The 20,698-nt window shown below is 41.2% G+C and overlaps 1 protein-coding gene across 5 annotated transcripts in view; it reads right to left on the bottom strand.

The window, feature by feature from the left end:
* Positions 1 to 371: 371 nt before the first annotated feature.
* The window catches only part of ddah1 (dimethylarginine dimethylaminohydrolase 1), an 82,762-nt gene continuing 62,435 nt past the window's right edge, over positions 372 to 20,698 (bottom strand). For all 5 annotated transcript variants that reach the window (XM_080887403.1, XM_080887404.1, XM_080887405.1 and 2 more), the window contains 4 exons: positions 18,601 to 18,674; positions 11,834 to 11,953; positions 6,359 to 6,502; positions 372 to 1,230 (listed from right to left, as the gene is read on the bottom strand). In XM_080887403.1, the coding sequence (XP_080743529.1) occupies positions 1,114 to 1,230; positions 6,359 to 6,502; positions 11,834 to 11,953; positions 18,601 to 18,674 (455 nt within the window). In that variant the 3' untranslated portion in view covers positions 372 to 1,113. The remainder of the gene's footprint in view (positions 1,231 to 6,358; positions 6,503 to 11,833; positions 11,954 to 18,600; positions 18,675 to 20,698) is intronic.

Below are 20,698 nucleotides of genomic sequence, written 5' to 3'. Positions count from 1 at the left end.
ATATAATACTAATGACGGATTTTCAGGCTAATAGTCAGGCTAACACACTTACCTCTCATCTTTTCTTTCCACACAAAACCAATAGATTCTCCACTTCTTTTAAGTGTCTCCCAGTGCAATCTTAGCATATTTTGGTTCCTGCAACTAGTCCGTCGGGTTATTGTCTCCCCAAAAATACACCTCCCTTGTGCTTTTGGAAATCTGTTCTTTGCTATTTCTTTTTTCCTATTTCCGTTGTGTTTTGTGTGCTTTTGAAGCATTTTTCTTATTGCTGGTGTTTTCCTAAGTTGCAGTCCGTTTGGCCTCTCAGGGCCACCATAGAACAGAAGCAATTTGACATACAAGAGGAAAAAAAAGTGTAACTGCAACAATCACATTGAGATTTTATATCACATCGTAGCAGGACTTGCTCCAAAACACAGTTCTTGAAGAATTAGTGCATAATTCATTACATAAGCAAACACACAGAAAAATTAAATCACAGTTAAAAGGGTGACCATAAACAATGCACATCAATTGTATCATTTTTATTTGTACCCAAATGATTTCTGAATTAGCTGAATTATTAATACATCTGAAGTCAAATGTTGGTAAGACCATACTGTACAGAGACAACAGCTGACAGGTCCCACTGGGTTTCACCAGCGCTCTGTTCTGTGTGGTTCAGAGTTGTAAACACTGGACAGTAAGTAAGTGTGGTTCTACTAATGTGGTTCTACCTGCTGTGCAGGTTAAAGGGGAAATTCAACATGGCACATGGTTGACTAATCTGATCTGGGATCAGGTCTTTATCAGATACACTTGTAATTAATGACAACAGCTTGTATACAAGTGAAGCAGCATATGCTATTGGAAAATACAAATGAATTAATAAGGAGAAAATTTGACGAACATATTGTATTTTAAATCAACTGAACTATTCTTTCAAACTTTTAATTTTATTTTAGTGTTTTGGAGTGAAAGGGTAGACAGATTACTCCCTTTGCCCCTCAGCAACATTAAACTTCCCTACACCTCCTCTGTATACCAGGATGGTCAAACCTTGGGATCCATGGTGATTAGTTAAAGGCTCCGCGTGGTTACCATGCACTGAGAGACCCCGAGTGACCCCGCTCAGATGTTTGCCTTCTTGTTGATCAGTACAGAGCAGCATGTTAGGGCTCCATCCACTTTGACCTTCTCCAAGTTGGACATGGGTATCAGCATGTGGTCCTTCAGCTTCTCAAACACCTGCAGGACACACAGACAGGAGCGCAGCTAGGAATTAGCTAATTTTCTCTGTTCATTTCAATTCAGTAGAATTAGAAAAGGCTAAAGAACAATCTAATGTGAAGTAGTTAAGTTGGAAGTGGAACATACGTAACACTTAAGTTTGTTTGCTCAGCTTGTCAACTTGTAATTCTCCGTGATATAAAAACTCTGCAGGGAGACGCAAATTGTGAAGAACAAGCATTCAAGCTTTCCTGGTCTCCCGGCAAAATATAAAAAAAGAAGAAGAAAAGAGAGAGAGAAGGGAGTGAGAACTATGACGACATTCTCAAAAGACCCTTGTAAAGTAGTGTGTCACTGTGTGGACACCTTCCAGAAAAAAACTAGCGTTTTCCTACCACACTTCCAAACCAAGACAGTTTTCTCTATAAACTCTAACTTCAACCCTGCTGTGACTTTCAGTGAGGCCTTATGGCACAGCCAGAGGGACCAACTAAACTAATTTTTATCTCATGATGCAATTTGGCTGATAAAGCCTCTGCTGAACCAGATGCCATGTGTAACCTCACCTCACTGAAGTTCTGTCTAAGTCTTGATTCTTTTCTGGGACATTTTGTGTAACACGGCCAGCAGCACAAATCAGAGCTTTCCTGAAATATTCTCAACATTGGTGCTGACCAGCTATGGACTCCTGTAACAATTATATACTATTTGTTAAAATATGTTAATTCTTATTTATATGTATTAGAATCAAACTGAGAAAACCTGCTTGCCATTTGCTGTTTTTTTAAGGATCCGCAGGGCTTGAAGTGTGGGGAGTGGCCAGTCTGGTCCAAACTGTGCAATTTGTGCCTTTTAGGGCATTTTAATTGAATAAATGAAATAACATGGTCTGAAGCAGCATGCTCGGCCTGTCCAAGAGGTGCTTCAGGTTCAGGTTTGCTTGTTTTTTTTTTTCTTAGTCTCTTGGGCCCTAATTACACTTATTTCCAATAGAGACCAGTCTGTAACCATCTGCCAACCACATGAGAAAAATTTCTATCTCCCAATTTGTTGGCTGTGAGTTGCTAAAGTATGCTGGTAGTCACTAGATGAAACATACAGTTCTGTGCTAAATACATCCTTCCTGTTGCTTTGGTCGTTAGCAGATTGCCGAGGTTGCTCATGGTTTGCAGGGAAGAGGCAGAGTGGTTTGTAAAGCAACTGCTGTCAAAAAGTGCAGCAAAAGCTGGAAACAGACAGTTCCCCTTCAAAGTAAACATGGTGGCTGCAATGGTGACTCAAAACGTTCACATTGTTGTTCATTTTTGGCTTGTATTGCACTTTTTCAAGCTTTATTACTGTTTGGGTAGCAGTTAGCAAGCATAAAGTCGGCATCTTCCAAGCAAGCTACAACAGCTAGAATCTGCTTGTGACCAAAGTAATCATGAGGAGGTTTTTGGTGCTCTTTGTGAACAATTATCTATCAACTGTCAGCAACCTCCAGCACCCATTCAACAAGTGGTTAGGGAATACAGATTTTTTCCGTGCTATCACTAGTTGCCAAATAGTGGACAACCCATCTCTAGGGCTTTACAATTACGGATTTACTTAGGACTATTTAGCAAGTATCTGCAGTTTATCGAGACAGGTTTTACTTGACAACATTAGCTGATAACTTGGCACTTTAGCCTTTTGATGAAACATTGCTACCCCCATCCCCCAAAACAACAAACAAACAAACAAACAAAGAAGAAACCCACAATATTGTCACAGATAAAATGCTGAAGTAGAGGCTCAGAACCCAGGGAGTGATGATGGTTAGCTCCATCTTTTATATACAGTCTATGGTCTACAGGCATGGCAGCAATGCTTTAAACTAAGCAACATGCTGACAAGTGTCGTCAGTGAATACAACAGACAACTTAGCCTATTGCTAAAGCTAATAATACAGTTTGATCAATGCACTAGAATTGTGGGGAATATGAATGGGTGCACTTATTGGAAACCTGACCCAAAGTTGTAAAGGTAGAAATAAAGACAAAGTCAAATAAAAATAAAATGAAATAAAAGCTTCATGGGGAAAGAGAGTGATAAAGAAATACATTTGAGGTCACTAAAGTTAGAATGATTTTCCCTCTGGAAAACAATCCTGGACTAACCAAGCAGAACTGCCTCTCAAAAACATCTTAAGTTTAGACCATATAATCAGACATAACTCAGGGAAAATTAAGCTTTCACAGTATTCTCCCAACATAACATCACTAAATCCTCTGCTCTTTATAGCACCTCTGAAACCAAAGTCTCTCTTTTTTTGATCATTTCCAGCTGAGTTCTCATTACTTCAGTTGAGATTTATATGCTGGGTCAGGGTGGCATGGTCTCAGCAAAGTAGTAGTTGCTATATTTCACCGGACCTTTTGTCTGCTTAGTTTCGATGTGTCCAAACAGAGCCCTCAACAGCAGCTGCCAGCACTAACCGTTAAAGGTGCCCCATCTCCACCCCCATCCGACCCTACCAATCCTCTCTCATGACCCCCTGCCTTTGTTGATGTGGAACTATTATGTAACTTCACGAGCCAACTAAAAATAGACCGGAGATCAGGCCAGACAGTGTTTAGAATCAGAAAGCAGCAGACATCTTGCAGTGTCTTGGTAATTGTGCTGACAAATCTCTACATCTCACTGAGGGAACAAGCAACAAGTTCCCCTGGGAACTGTACTAGACAGGATAGTCAGTTCAGATAAAACTGCCCTTGCTATATTACGGCTTGTATTATCTCTCGGAGACTGAAAGCATGAATGGAGATTTGAGAAGGTGTGTACTGATATTCATTTTAAAGAACAAGGGTTATGTGCAGAGCTGTAGTAATCACAGAGGGATAAAGTTGATGAGCCATACTATAAAGATATGAGAAAGAGCTGCTGAAGCTGAAGAGTTGTTAAGAAGAGAGGTGATGATCAGTGAGCAGCAGTATGGCTTCATGCTGAGAAAGAGCACTACAGACCCGATGTTTGCTTTGATAGTGTTGATGGAAAAGTACAGAGAAGGAGCTGCACTATGTCTTTGTGTATGTAGAGAAAGCAACCGATAGGGTGCCAAGAAAGGAACTGTGGTACTGCATGAGGAAGTCAGGAGTGACAAAGAAGTATGTGAGGCTGGAAAGGACATTTATAAGGAGAGTGAAACAGTGGTGAGGTGTGTAGTAGTAAGAGTGACAGATGGGTTTAAGGTGGGTGTGGGATTACTTCAGCTCTGCGCTCCTTCATGTTTACATTGGTAATGGACACGTTAGCAGATAAGTTCAGGCAGGAATCTCTGTGGACTGTGACGTTTAGAGACAGCATTGTGATTGTAGTGAGAGCAGAGAGCAGGTGGAAGAGATTCCGGAGAGGTTGAGGTATGCTCTGGAGAGAAGAGGGATGAAAGTCAGTAGAAGCAAGACAAGAGTGAAAGGAAAGGTTTAGAAGATGGTAGTGAGATCTGCTTTGATGGATAGCTTGGAGATTGTGGCGAACCCAAAAAACAGGAGGATGAGATGCTCAGATTTTACTTAGAAGTCAGAGAGGCAAGGATGAGATGGTTTGGACATGTACAGAGGAGGGATAGTGGATACAGTGGACAAAGGGTATTGAAGATAGAGCTGGCAGGCAGGAGGAAAAGAAGAAGACAACAAAGAAGATTCATGGATGCCGTGAAGGAGGATATGCAGAGGGCTGGTGTGGTAGTGAAGGATGCTAGACATTGGGTGAGATGGACGTAAATGATCTGCTGTAGGGAACAGCCAAAAGAAGAAGCAGTAGAAGTTATATCTTGTGCTATTAATATTTTTCCACTCTCTTCAGGCTACAATTTCTAAAAAGACAGTTTTTGGAGCCAAAACTGTGTTCCAGGTCAATTTCTGAAGAATTTGAACCTTTGAAAGGAAACTGGTTCATGGAACTAGCATACATATCTCAAATAGTGCTCCAAATGTTCTGTTAATATGTGCTTTCAAAAAGGGAAGTATGATATGCTCAAGATTTTATTATGTTCAAGTTGAATTCCCTCAGTTAATCTTGTTGACAAAAGTCTTCACTGTGGATTCTAGTCCAAAGACGCATAATTTGGTGAATTTTTCCTTCTAAAAATAGCTGGCGGAGGTTGAGGTTTCAACCACAGAGTACATTTTGAGGTTTGAGTACTGTCTCTGCAGATTGCAGGTTGCCAGGTTCAATCCAGTGAGAATTCTTTTGACTTGTTGTGATGTGGAATGACCCCAAAGCATCTAAATAACAGTTACGGCTCAGCCTGTCCAAACCCCAAAGAGACGGAGGTGAGACAATAATATGTCATTCACGTCAAGCGACTGTAGCAAGTACGTGTAACGGGTGAAAGGCACATCTTGAAAAATAAACAGCATGTAAGTAGGTCACTGCATGTTTCAGAGATATTTGAGAAAGCACGTAGCTGTGTGTATCCGTGTAGTGAAAATGTACACGGCGAGACAGCCGCTGAGCCCACACGGTTTCTCAAAGTTTGTCAAAGACGTTTTATTTGCAATATATTTGATGAATAGAAGTCTAATATTCAAAGGGCAATTAGTCCTGATCTTTCGGGAGAGAAATGTTGGTCTATGAAGTCTGCGACGCTCACCAGCTGGCTGCATATTATGCTGTTTGTGCTGATTGTTGCTGGGCAGCCACAGTGGATTTAACACTTTACATTTGAAACTGGCCAGAGTGAACCAAAACAGTAAAACTGGAAGTCATTGAACCTGTCAATGATATTAAACCAATTGTTACAGCAGCTGATTTGAACAACTTTGCTCAAGTTCTGAGAAAAACAAGACCTCAATGTCTCTGGCTCCTAGCCTGCGGTCTGATGCTCACAAAGGACACTTCTCATCAAACTGCAGGTTCTTTTGTTAAAAAGAAATTACAGCTCTGGCTGCGGTTAGCCTGCATTGGTCCACTAAAACAACCATGTAGCTTTTGTAGGGTTTCTTTCCCCAGTTGTTTTTCTCAGAGGCCTGGACAAGATGAACAACAACAAAGACAAGTGCTCCTTAAATCTAAATCGCTAAACCAATTTGGTTGTTCTGACGGTGGTCCTTCCTGCCAGGATTGTGGATGAATGTGCTTTATCGTCAGTGATACAAAGTTGCTGAATGTGGATGGGGAAAAGCACCTTTGCACTCTCTGGAAACTCCTCTGCTGTGCAGTGTAGAAGCACGTGTCCCTTGCTGGGCAGGTTCATGTAGATGCAGTTGGCGGCGAGGTCGTCGGGTACTGTCAGTTTGTCGTAGCGATGGTCACTCATCTGCTGCATTATCTACGCAATTGGGAGTGAGAAGACATGACAGGAAACAGACTTTGAGGCAAATGCATAAGTGAAAGTCCACATAATGTTCAGAAAGACAGACACAAGCCAGGCCATGAGAGATTTTGATTCAGAAGCGAGGCCTCAATACCAAAAGTCAGCGCCACATCCTTCTGCTGGCCAAACCGCCACAGGGGCCTGGGGGGGAAGGGGGCCGGGTGGGTTAATGGAGAACATAGGAGCAGATAGACATTCTTTCTCAGCAGATGTCATGTTATTTATGTAATCTGAAGGAGCTGAAGGTGGGACCGGCGGTGGGGGCTGAGAAGACGCTCGCGTTGCCAGGTGGAAGTCGGCGGGTGAGGATGTTATGACCAGAGGAGAGGCAGGTGCCTCTTAATGTTTATGAGCAGAACATCTGCAGATGGTTACCTCGGAGACGGGTAAGGGAGGGAAGGTTAGTGAAAAAAAAAAAGTCAACATTCAGAAAAAATATTTTGAGAAGGGAGATTTTTCCCCTGAATTAAACATACATACATATACATACATACACACATATATATATACACATACACACACACAAACATATATATACACATACACATATCTATCTATCTATCTATCTATCTATCTATCTATATCACTAGCTGGGCCCACGTCCTCATTTTAGTTTTGGCAGCGTTTTAGTAGGTAAAGGCGAAAGCTTGGACATGAATTGAGCTGCGGTTTGGGGAAGGCCTCGAAGAGGACTGGCGACAGCTCCTGGACCTGGCAGATCCCCATGTACTAAATAGAAGTGAAGAAGTTAAAGAACTGAAAAGGGGAGGGAGGGGCACGTAAACAAGGATGAACAGCTGGCAGAACTGGCGGAACCTATATAGATGAGAACCGGAAGGAGTGTGTTTGGAGGCGTGGTCCTGCTCCTGAAATTTCGATAATCTCCAATTACATACAGGCCACTGCACTGCATCCAAAAAGTGTGACGTCTGCTTGACGTACATAAAGGTTTAGAGGAGTGACTGTGAGAAAATGCGATGACACACTACTACAAATGTGGGAGAAAAACTGGTGCTTTGTGAGCACAGTGGGCTTTGTGGCTGTAGATGTTTTCATTTCACTTCCCACTGACAGGATCCATTGCACCAGGGAAGACAAAGGCATATATAGAAATTGGAAAAGGTCAATTACTGCAAGACCATTATATAGAAATATACATTACTCTGAACGTTTTATTATGTCCATTGCATTATAAGTCAAATATACTCACACTACTCACAGAAAAAGAAAATCAACCTTTTTCCAGTGTGAATAGTCACCTATTCCTATCCAAACAGCAAATGTGCTGTTCTAAATGCTTTCCTGGGAAAGTATTCAGGACACAGGAAATGCCAGGGTTTCTGGCAGCACCATCATTGTTTGGTCAGGGTAAAGAGAGAAACAAGTGTGCAGTTAGTAAGAGCCAATAGAAAACTTAAGAGATTCATTGTTAAATGGACATGAAATCTCTAGAAGGTGCAGCATGTAAAGCAAACACATTAAGTAACCACTGTTTATATCAACAGAGTTGGTATAAAAAAAGATTTCACTGCGTAATATTATGACTGCTGCATTATAAAAGTACACTAAACTGCCAACAAAGCTACTGTTTTTGTACATCTATCAGCTATAACGAGTTTTTCTATTTACAAATGGTACAAATGGTAAAACATCAGCCACAAATGGCACTCCTGGGCGCAGGGCTGCGGGACGAAGCACAGCAGTGTGCGCACATATGTCGGCAGATGCGTAATCAGACATTCCCAGGTCACTCGTGGGAGTGTCATGTGACTGCAACTGCCCTAAATGAAAACACTCAAGTCCATAGGGTGAGGGCCAACACGGTCTGTGACACACGCGAGTATTAAGAGTGAGTAAAATGTCGACTCCACCTAAGATCCCAGTTGTTCCTGCTTTACTCTTCATTTTCTCATTAAATTCAAGGGGAAATATGCGCATAAGGGAAATGACATACAGCAAGATTTCCTCATGTTTCATGTAAAATTTTGATCCATGAAATTCAATTAAATCCTCACCTGACTAATGAAACAGCTGGTTTTCTGTTCACTGCCAGACGCTGCAGCCAATCAATATAGGGGGCAGACCTCTTTTGTGTTTTTCTAAACTTAAAGATTCTTTAATTGAATCAAATCTTAAGCCTAAAGAACTGAAACGTATGGGAAATTATCCTACATACCTTTACACAATAGTGGCTTTTAACGTCGTCATTCTGGATCTTCACCAAGTGTTAAACTACAGTCAATCGACACAGACTTAATTCGAACAATGGCTGAGGTCCAGCTAATGCACAAGAGTGGTAACTGGGCAGCAAAATGTAGTCATTCAAAAGCTACTCGAACTAAATATTTACTGGATGGTAATAAAATCCCTCTGGGGCAATGACAAACCTGAGCAGTCTAGAAAAACACCAACAATTTCCAGGACCTTATGTGGGAATCAGCAGAATCTTTATCTTGGCACCTGGTGTGAACATTTCTAATGCTCACTTTAGCAATCCTTCCCAGAAACTGCTTAAAACTTATGCAATACAGCTTCCAGATCTGGTCAGGAAATGAGACTGAAATTGCTTCCTGTTGATGGACCATAAATGTTTGGTATTACTGGTCTAGTATTTTATTGCTGCAGTGTAATGTTTTCAGTGGAAAAGTACACAGAAAAAGGAAACGCAGGGGGAGGATGCAGGAAATTTCAGATGACATTTATCTAATGTTTAAGGCTGCTGCTATCGGCGTCTACAGCTGATTCAGGGACACAGTGGTATCACAAGAGGAAACCTAGAACATGCTGTGAAGGTCTAGAACAGGGTGTCAAACTTGTTTTACATTATGGGCCACATACAGCCAGAAAAAGAAGTACAGTTCCACTGATATGTCTTGTTTTCGCTACATGATAAGAATAAGAATAAGAAATAATTGTTTAAATTTACAGAAAACGTTCTGTTAGTACACGGCGCAGACTGTCCTGTAATTATTACATTTTTGTTTTTCTTTGTTTTTTCTTACTGAGTAAAAATCTGGGTTTTTTGCTTTGGATTTTTTACTTATTTATTTTGATATGCACATGGGGGAGGAAAAGCTATAAAACCACTTTTTCCAAACCCTGGTGGGCCGATTCTGGATCTTGGGCCTTATGTTTGACACCCCTGGACTAGATAGTAATGCCAAGTTTTATATTTGCTCAAACTAAAATATTGCGACAGCTATCAGGTGGATTGCTGTTCAATGTTGTTCGGACAATCATGGTTCTGAGGTGATATAAAGTCAACTTAGCTCTAGATTTTTATCTATGACTGTTTTACATGGTAACAGTGGTATGGAGTAAGTATGTAGTATGGGAGAAACAGAACAAGAAACAAAGCTTCAATATATAAATAATCCAAATCTGGAACCTACATTCTCCAACACTGGATTTGGCCATCAAAAAAAAAAAAAATCTCCAACAGAACCTTCACCATGCCGTCACCTCATTATCTATAAAATTCAAGCGTGCAAGCATCCTTGAGGTGAAGATCAGACTCTGACCAAGAGAGAGCAATGAGCTCATGAATCAAGCTAGGCTGGGTGAAGGGGCCACTGATGATCTACAGCCTGCCGGGCAGTCTGCTGTAGGAAGGAGGGGGGTAGTGCGAGATTACAGGGAAAGGGTGCTGCAGCCTCTGACACAGGCTGTATTTTGGGATGATGACTTCATGAGAAAAGCTTGACAGTGACAGCAACAGATGGATGATGAAATCCATCCGGTCATTCTGCTAAACACAGATACGCGGTGCGCTCAGCCTTCCTGAGCATAGCCGAAATACAAACTACAGATCGTCGATGCTATTTTGTGATTGCAAATGAGTAATGCGTTACTCAACCCCGTAATAAAAATAAGGGCAGGTCCAAATTTTCTTGAACGCCAGCAAAGCGCAGCTCCCTAAAGACAGAATGAATTAGCTGGGCTCCAACTTTAATTTGCACAAAGTGTCTGCTGCATTCGACAAGGAGCCTCGTCGCCAGAAGAGCTGCATCTACATCCCAAACGAACAGTTTGGATTCATTAAATCTGCATTCATAAGATCTCGTTCTCCCTCACACAAAGAACATTATCTAATTACAAATCCAGGGCTGTTAAAGGCCCTTTAAAACAGGAGCTAATTGCTGCGAGAGAGAGGGTGACGTAAGCCATAATTAGAAAGCGAGCAGTCATTAAGTTTCGCTAGCGGCCACTCTTCGCCCCAGTAGCTAATTACTGGGGTGATCAAACAGGCAGGAATCTTAATGAGCTGGCACTGGATTATAAATTAATTCTATTATGCAATGATGCATAGGTTCCTGGGAACACTTTAGCAATGCAAACATGCTTACAAAACCAACAGGGCCAACCTTGTGCTTCTCTCGAGTACTTCAGCCTTCTTAGGAAGAGCTGCCTGATGTTCTCTGAGATACACTAAACGACTTTTGCTTGATTTACAGTAACTCTGTTTAGTACTGAGCCAGCAGGGGGAGATATCATACTAGAAGGCAAATGAGGAATACTGCCAGAGGGAACCTGTCAAGCCCAAAGGTGTATGTGCTTGCCTGTAAGTCTTCATACTTATGTAATTATATATACACTGCCTGCCTTTGTGTTGTGTAAATACACATTTCGCTGAATTTCTCTTGTTTGTGCCACTGCAAAAGTTCACATGCTAATGTTTGGGAATTTTGGGGGATAATTCCATGGGAGGGATGGGCCGAGATTTATTGCACTCTCGGTGCAAACGAGCGATCCGTCTCTGTCGGGGTGTAAGCCGTCTCCTCTGTTCGGTCTTGGCGGTCCCCGGGTTTCTGTTGTTGGAGCTCGATCGATACAGGAGCCTTTTATGCAGTAATGAGCTCAAGCTGTTTAATGGAAGGACAATACAGTCGTAATTGAAGCTGGAGTGTGAGCGCCAGGGGCAATCCCCGCAGATTAGCTGAGAATATGAATTAATGGGGATGGATTTAGGTGACAGGTGGTTTCAATGTGCCTGGAGTGGGAAGCCGCCAACAAACTGTAAGTAAGGGAGTCTGCTCTGAATCAACACGTGCAATGTCCTGTCTTGTCGCGTTATTCTTTCAGGGTTGTTCATACTAACGGATCAAGCAGAATGTCAACCAAACGATGAAACAAAAAAAAAAAAAAGGAAAAAGGATCCACTACTTCAATGTGCGTCAAAGTAAAGAAAAGACTGCCAATACATCAATTCACAGGTTTCCATGACTACAGCTAGGGAGAGCATAGTTACGGTGTACATACATAAACACACATACACAAGCTCCATACTTTGAGGGCTTTCTGTGCTGGTTCACTGGAGCCGATTACAATAAGGCCTGGTCCTCCCATGCTGCAGAAGCTCTTCAGGTGCAGGCCTTCGAGCACAGGCACAGTGGAAACAGCATAGTCCTGTAAAACACAATATCATTACAAACGCTTAATAAGCTCAAATAACATGACTTTCATTTCATGATGATAGGACAGGGTCAGGTAATGCTAATCATTTGGGGCTTGTAGCTTTAAATATTTAACAGGCTTTCTCATCACCTGCTAACAGGTTTCCTCAAGTAGTTCTTTACTGATAAGACAGAGCTTTTTATCTGAATGTAGGTGAACGAACGGTTTTAAACAAATGATACAAAAGCACGTTACTACTCAGCAACAATGCTTCTCCATCCATTAAACTACAGTACAACAATGAGCTAAAACATCATTCATTATAATATAGGGCTATATGTACATGTGTGTGTAAAGTTTTACTGTAGATTGTAAAAGCTCAGCAGTGATCTGTGTGGTATCATGGGGCCTAAAGTGGCATTGAAATAAAGTATTGTACAGCTCAGTAGCGGAAAAAGCAAGATAGTCTGAGAGATGCTGTTGATCTCAGGGCTCATGGGGAGATTACGCAGCACCTTGTAGGAGCCAGTTCTTAAAGGCTTTTTCTGGCTGTGGGACGTCTGCAAACCAAATGTTGCCATTAAAAGTGTTACAAAAACACACGTTACATAAAGGGTACTTAGAAGAACTGGCAGCGATAACAGTTTTATTAACACCTGGATGCTGGTTGGTTTTCACAGAACCCCTGGAACGTTTCAAATGTTAAGTGTCTTACGTAAGAATCGCTTTAAAGATACTGCTAAACATCCTCATTTGTTAAGACTGTGTGGGAGGGTTTGATTGGATTTATAGCGACATCGTGACTGCCATCGCATTTTTCTTTACACGTTTTTAAAACCTGATTGGTGCACAGAAATGCAAAACTCGGCCCTGCCTGCCAGTGACCATAGCTGTTTAAACTAAGGCAGAGAACTTTAGCGTTCATGCAACCACTTCTAATGAGAAAAAGAATCATACAGGCTTCTAAAGCTCCGACCCCAAGGATAAAAAACAATAAAAATAGGATTAAAGAAATCCTATCTGACAGCTATATGGCTTGTTTTTGCAGATGAACAGAACTGTTTTGGAACCTATAGTTTTACATTTACCTTTAGCCTTTAACGGTTGATTTTGGACTAAGAACTCTCATTAAAACATCCGTTGAAAGCCGCCTTCTTTGCAAGGATTAAAGCCTTAAGGCCACGTTGGAGTTGCAGCATATTTAACGGAAATATTGTTTTACCCCTGACTTTGTTTTGTTTTACCCAGCAGAAGGAATCGAGCGATTAAACATTAGATGCAAGGACTCAGGCCTTTATGTGGGAGAGACTTCTTAAGCCGGAGACGGATCCTACTGTGATTCGTAAACCTTGAAGTGAGACCAAGATGCAATTTAAAATCTGACAGGATAAAGAGACTCGAAGCTTATTTTCTAAGACCTTTTGTTCCTGAATACATTTGGATGACCTTATAAATTCAACTTCGCACCTAAGAAAAGAACTTTTCCAACAGACACCCATGTGTTTTCTTAATCACACAATGTGTTTTGAAGGGGTTTTTATAGCGTTCAGCTTCATAAAACTTACAAAGGAAGTGTACATTTTCCATCATTACACCCCATTTTTTCTTTCAACTATATGCTAACAGTTTTCAAGTAAATATTTGTATGGCACCAATAAAACGACACCATAATTCACCCAGTTATTGTGACTTCATCACACGAAAGACCTAAATTACCCCCTTTGCTGATGTCTTCCTAATTTCCAGTGAGAACAACTGAATTGTATAATCTTTTTATCATTCCTTATCCATAAACAGGAAGTTTCTGCACAAAATTGGAAATGCAAGTCATGCATTCGTCCTTACCAAGATAAATCCTTAAGGGAAGAAAGGCTTGCTTTTCATCTTCACCAGCTGCCATGTTGTTAGCTGAAAACATGACTGACTGAAGAAAAAAGGTAAAGCAAGCTGAGCTGGTCAGCACTTCTTACCCATGGCAGAAAAGAGGCGGTTTAACCTCTATATTACTTCCAAAATAAACGGACCCCATCAATAACACCAATTACTCTGACCTCTGTGCGGACCATAAAGAGATAATCAACATCTGTATGCAGTTGTGGAGTAGGCTACTAAATAACCTGGCAACAAAGTGATCCTTAATTTGAAAATGAAAGGAAAAAACAACAGCGACAGGAGAAATCCATCTGATATAAAACGGAAAGAACAACAATTGACGCTTAAGTGATTTTTCCTACTGTCTTTTGCCAGAGACGCATCATTAAGTCCTGTCTTATCAGAGATAACAGAAAACACAGAGGAATCCATAATGAGGAATTCAAATCAGATACAGATGGGAAGATGGAAGCACTACAGTAAGGCCATTCAGGCTATGGTAATGCGTTCAACTCTTGAACAGTATAACCCACCTCTGAACTTGTGTGTTAGCCAGCTTTTTGGATTTGTCATGACTGTTCAGAGGGAATCCAAAAGTGTTACGAATAGGTCAAGCAGAACATCTTCACTTTAAAAGAACAGCCAGCAGGATAGACAGGTTCAACCTTTGTGACCAACCACTGTGATCCTGTTTGCAGCCTGCATGTCCAAGTCTTCCCTGAAGCTAATCTCTTGGTTTAGCTTGAAATATTGCTTTTATGTTGTATTTTTTTCCCATGGATGTAGTAGTGAAAAGCAAGCCATGGCTAACAAATCTGCATGGAAACTGAGTGAATCTCTAGAAGTCCTCTAAAGGCACCGAGTAGTTTAAAGCAGCATTTTTTGATCTAGGAGTATCTTGACAATGTTGTCTGGCCGTAACTATTTGGCCCTAACAAAGCTGCTTGGGACTCCACTTCTGTCTAAGAGGACAAATGTTTCCTCAGCTATATCTCAGAACACTTTATGCACAACCTGATGGAATAAATGAAAACTAAAGGTTTGGGGGGGGAAATTTGACTACAACATAGCCCACAATTAGCACAATCCAATGTTATTTATCTAAAAGCTCAGTAACACAATAATGAATTAAGTATCTAGAATGAAGCACAATTAATGATGATGGCACTATCAATTTACATCAGCATTTTCTAATTAGGATTTATTTATAACAAACAGAAACAACCTCATACCACGTAACACATTACACCCAACAAGTGGTGTTTTTTTCACGTCTTTCTCTGAGAAATTTAATTGGCATAAAGAAATTAATCTCTTATTAAACTTCATCCATCGATTCTCTTCCGCTTATCCAATTTTTAGAGTCACAGCGGGGCTGAAGCCGATCCCAGCTGTCACAGGGCGAGAGGTTGGTACACCCTGGGCAGATCCCTGATCTGTTGCAGTGCAAACACAGAGAGATAGAAAACCAGTCGCACTCACATTAACACCTATTGGGCAATTTAGAATCACCAGTTAACCTAACTAGCTGCACGTCTTTGTGCTGCAGGAGGAAGCCGGGAAGTTTCTTTTTACCTGTGATAAAACTTTTGATGGAACTGTGAATGTCCTACAAAAAATGATTGCCCGAAAACTGGGATTACAGTTTTCCAGTAATGTAACACGTAACTGTCCTCAATTTGGACATAGCATCAGCTCTTTGTAAACATCTGGACGGCTAACACAAAGCTAGCGGAATAATGTTAAAGCTGAGTGTATGCAGACCCCAGATACGTCTATATTGTCAGTTGGTAATTATGTGGCAGTGTGATTCAGGCCACTTTGCTGAGAAGCATAAAAATATTGTAAAGGGAAGTGTAAAAAATACTTTCTTCAGAGAGTACTGAGTAATATTTGATACATTGCTTTTTTGAGTAATGACACTGACATGAGAATGCTGAGTATGAGAATAACAGTGTGTCATCACTGCAGTGATGAGTGAATGGAATGATTGAGGTTAATAATGGGACAGGAAGAAAGTGCCTGTGAACTAATTAAGAGGTTTACTCACCCAAATCAGCTTCATTTGTGTCATCAATTACTTTCTTTAATCATTATATACAGAGGTGGCAGAAGTTTGCACCAGCACTCGATTAAAAATGCCTCAAAGGCAGATGAAATCTGGAACTAGGATCAAACTCTTAATTGCTACAGGGACTTTTTACAGCTGCACTAATCAATACTCTCAGAGCGCAGTGGAGCTTAATAATAAAAAGTAGAAAGACCTTTTAAAACTTTATTTATTTTTATTCAGTGTTACACCCTCCTTTATGTATATATTTTGGGATTCAGAACTCATTGAATGCTAATGCTGGCTTACAATAAAAAGGGCTAATGTACCTCCATGTACACTCAGTGGGATGTCCTGAAAGGGTTTTCACATCTCCTAGCAACAACTGGTATTTTTTATGTCCACAAAGTAGCCTCAATGCTGACTGGTACATCGGATGTCCTCAGAGGGATTTGCAAAGTGAATACAGCAAAGGAAGAAGTGAAAGCAGAGATGGAAGACTATATACGATGAAGATATATAATGGCTCAAAAGGAAGGAGTGAGGCAGAGATGGATGGAGAACAAAATGGAATCAGAGAAAAAAAAAGGGCAGCAGAGCTTAATGAAAAAAAAAAAAACCAAGATGGAGTGATGATACTATTACCCTCCTGGCCTAAAGCCTCCATGATTGATATCATATTTATCTCCTCCTTTCTTGTTTGAGATTTATAATTGCTTGCAGAAGGCTTTAAAGAAAAAGATTATTAAAAAGAATGTTTTCATATTGTCAAGTCAAGTCGGCTTTATTGTCATTTCAACCATATACAGCTAGTACACAGTGAAGCGAAACAACGTTCCTCCAGGACCAAGGTGCTACATGCAACATAAATTTACAACATAAATTAACAGAAAACACTAAACTAGCTAACTAAGAGGCCTAGTTAGCTGGCTAGCAGAGACAAGACAGACTGACCTAACATAAATTACAACATAAATTAACAAAAACTAACTAACTATCTAAGGAAGACTTTTTTTTTTTGTTAACAGACAGCAGACAACAAAGTGCACGTGCAAATGTGCAAACAAGAGCAACAAAGTGACAGTGTGACAAAAAAAACCACAACGTAACATAATAATAAGGTTTTGTGATGATGAGTTGAGGTAGTGGAGGAACAGTAAACATTCCTTAGTGCAGCAGCAAAAATTAGGAAGTAAAGAAGTTAGTGCAACAAGTCCAGTAATAATACTGTGCAAAAGAGCATTTACAGGTTGGTGTGTACGATGGTTTGGTGGTGTAGGTCAGTGTGTTTGCGCTTGTGTTGATTAGTCAGTCCAGTCTCAATGTTTTGAGGTAGTTGAGTTAAGCTGAGTGATAGTGTGTGTGTGTGTGTGTGTGTGTGTGTGTGTGTGTGTGTGTGTGTGTGTGTGTGTGTGTGTGTGTGTGTGTGTGTATCAATCCAGTCCCATTTTGCTGAGGAGACTGATGGCTTGTGGAAAAAAGCTGCTGCACAGTCTGGATGTGTGTGCCCGAATGCTTCGGTACCTTTTTCCAGATGGCAGGAGTGTGAAGAGTGTGTGAGAGGGGTGTGTCCGATCAGCCACATTGCTGGTGGCTTTGCAAATGCAGTGTGTGGTGTAGATGTCCTCAACAGAGGGGAGAGAGACCCCGATGATCTTCTCTGCTGTTCCCACTATCCGCTGTAGGGTCTTGCGGTCCGATATGGCACAGTTCCCAAACCAGACAGTGATGCAGCCGCTCAGGATGCTCTCGATAGTTCCTCTATAGAAGGTGGTCAGGATCGGTGGTGGAAGCCGGGCCTTTCTCAGTCTTCTCAGAAAGAAGAGACGCTGTTGGGTTTTCTTGTGCAGGGAGCTGGTGTTGAGGGACCAGCTGAGGTCCTTCTCCAGGTGGACGCCCAGGAATTTGGTGCTGTCGACGATCTCCACAGAGGAGCTGTTGATGCTCAGCGGTGAGTGGTCGCCTCGTGTCCTCCTAAAGTCAACAACCATCTCTTTTGTCTTGTCAACATTCAGAGACAGGTTGTTGTCTTTACACCAGTCCGTTAGCCTCTGCACTTCCTCTCTGTACGCTGACTCGTCGTTCTTGCTAATGAGACCCACCACGGTCGTGTCATCAGCGAACTTAATGATGTGACTTGAACTGTGTGTTGCTACACAGTCATGAGTCAGCAGTGTGAACAGCAGAGGACTGAGCGCACAGCCTTGTGGGGCCCCAGTGCTCAGTGTGGTGGTGCTGGAGGTGCAGTTCCCGATCCGTACTGACTGAGGCCTTCCGGTCAGGAATATATTTAGGAAATATATTTGAGATACTACTTTTACTTCTTATGTAATGGATCAGTTGTGAACTTTTCCAGTGACAAGCCTTTACTTTTGCTTGAAACAATGGATTGAATTAGAATTGTGACTACAGCTTCCCTCACCTACACAGAACATTTGATGCTTTTCAGCCTATTATCTTTAGGTACAATTCATCCTCAGCCACTTCCCTTCTTTCCCGATCATTTGTAGTTGAACAAATGTTGAGCATTCGGGATCTTAAACATTATTCCTGACACTTTGTTTCAGTCCATGACAAAGACTTTTTAAACAAAAAGAGACTTCTATCTTCTTCAGTGGCCACACGTTACAAGCTAAAGAACCAACAGCAGCACAAACAAACAAGTGTAGCCCACATTCACCAACTTATTTGCATTTCCATGCAAGAATGCAGGCACTACTTTGCTACATAAATTCACCTTAAATGCATCTGCTAAGATCTCTGCTCCTCTCTGATTGGTCCGTTTGGAAAGTCCCACGAAGAACTCTCGACCTGTAGAGAGAATCTTTTAAGTATTTGAACAGAAAACCAGCAATACAGCAAGCATGAGAAGCTACAGTAGCAGAATACTCCAGACAGCACACCGTGTACTTTATGCATGCCTGCGAAGGGGGGCCAACTGTGGTTAGTATGGTGGCACATAGGCAGAAAGCCTTGAATGCCTGGCGAGGTATTGAGCAGCACACTGAGCTAAGGGATGGGCTCCTAATGTTGCTGCTGAGCCTTTACACTATAAGCCATTAGCACATGCCTTGCCAACAGGAAATGTTTCTAGCTCTGCCATGTGAAACCAATTTCAGCTGGAAGGAACAACAGCACAGAGCCAGTGTCTAGAAACCCAATTAACTGTACTGTGCATTTTCCTAGTGGTCTGTGAAGCGGAGAAGATACTGACCCACATTTTAACTCACGACTGTAAGTGAACATACAGAAAATCGAATAAAAGACCACCATGCTCTTGCTTGCACCGTGGTCTTACTGTGCAGAATGGCACATGACGGTTTTGTTTGTCGGTGGGATGTACAGCTAGGTTCACTGAGGCACCGGGTCATCGAGGTCACATGGAGGAATGCCTGTGTGGAGGATCTCAAAGCACAGATGCATATTTACAGACACGCAACTGTCTGCTCACAGAGTATGAACTAGAGGCTACCCTCTGCCATTTCACTACATTTCTAACAAGTAGAGTAGTCCTCATACAACCTAAACACAGCAAATCACCAAGTTCTATGTGTTGTTAGTATGCCTGTGAAGGTTCAAAGTCATCCAGGTCATCATAGTAGAAGATACTGAAGGTCTGGAACTGAAGGACCTTAGAACTGAAGAAGCTTCTCGGATGAGAGGTGAAACATCTTCAAGCAACTTAAAGAAGTCCAGGCACTTTTCTTTCCAAGCTCCTTAGACTATGTGTTGTTAGCTACAGAGTTTCTCCTCATCCCTTAAGATATTTATTCCAACAGTCATGACTTCAAATTTGCATGATATGAGACATTTCATGCTTTCAAAGACTTTGTTTTAAATATAAAGATAAAGGCCTCACTGTCAAATTTGTGTTTGTAATTATTTTAAACACTTTTTAAATACTTAATTGCACCGTATACAAAAATGTAGGTGGCCTTAAAAAGGTAACTTAAACAAAATGGTGAATGGCTGAAAAGCATGTCCAGCATGTAAAAGGCACTATTTGTTTCCAGATGATAGCATTATACTATATTTCTGGAAACAAAAGGATCACATGACTCCTCTTTACCTCTCTCTGTGACACAACAGGTTGGCCTCTGGTCATACACATTAATCTGTAGCAAAACAGCCATTCCTGAACCTCGATGAATTCAAACTACAAACTAAGGACTTGGGTTTCTTTGTGAAGTTTTTTTTTTAACCTGTACAGGTCTAAGTAAAAAAGTAACTTCCTCAAACTGCTCAGTGAACCATTTGACTGCATGACCCCCAGTTATTTAAAATGCAATTCATGAATGAACTGCAAGAGATTAAATATCAGGATGCTGATATTTACAGTGGATGAAATAAGTATTAGATCTCCTGCTGAATTTGTACATTTATAGTCGCAGACTGGAGAAACCAGTTGGCAAGCACAGCATTAAGATGTTTCCACCAGGTGTGCACACATCTCAGAAGAGATTTTGGGCCGCTCGTCTTTACAAAAACTCTCTAAATCTTTTAGGTTTCTTGGCCGCAGCTTGGCAATTTAAAGCTTCAGCTCTCTCCACAGATTTCCAATAGGATTGGGATTCTTTAGATCATATTCACTATTTCTCTTCCCTTAAGTATAGCGGGAGCACGTAGTTTTTCTCTGAATTGTTTAGATGTTCACTCACAAACTTAAGATGAGCCTGTACATGTGCCTCCTTGAGCAGGGGGAGCACTGCAAGATTTCAGTCCATGTGCATAAAAGTGTTTAGATATTGTTAAGGGTTCAAATATTGAGGAGGGATAAAGGAGGAATTCCAAAATAACAACAATGATCCGGCCGGGTGGAGTCAAACGATGATTTT

Source organism: Rhamphochromis sp. 'chilingali' (genome assembly GCF_963969265.1).
Source record: "Rhamphochromis sp. 'chilingali' genome assembly, chromosome: 7".
NCBI lineage: Eukaryota > Metazoa > Chordata > Actinopteri > Cichliformes > Cichlidae > Rhamphochromis > Rhamphochromis sp. 'chilingali'.
Note: the sequence above shows the minus strand (reverse complement) of the source record. Positions and strands in the feature narration are given on the sequence as shown.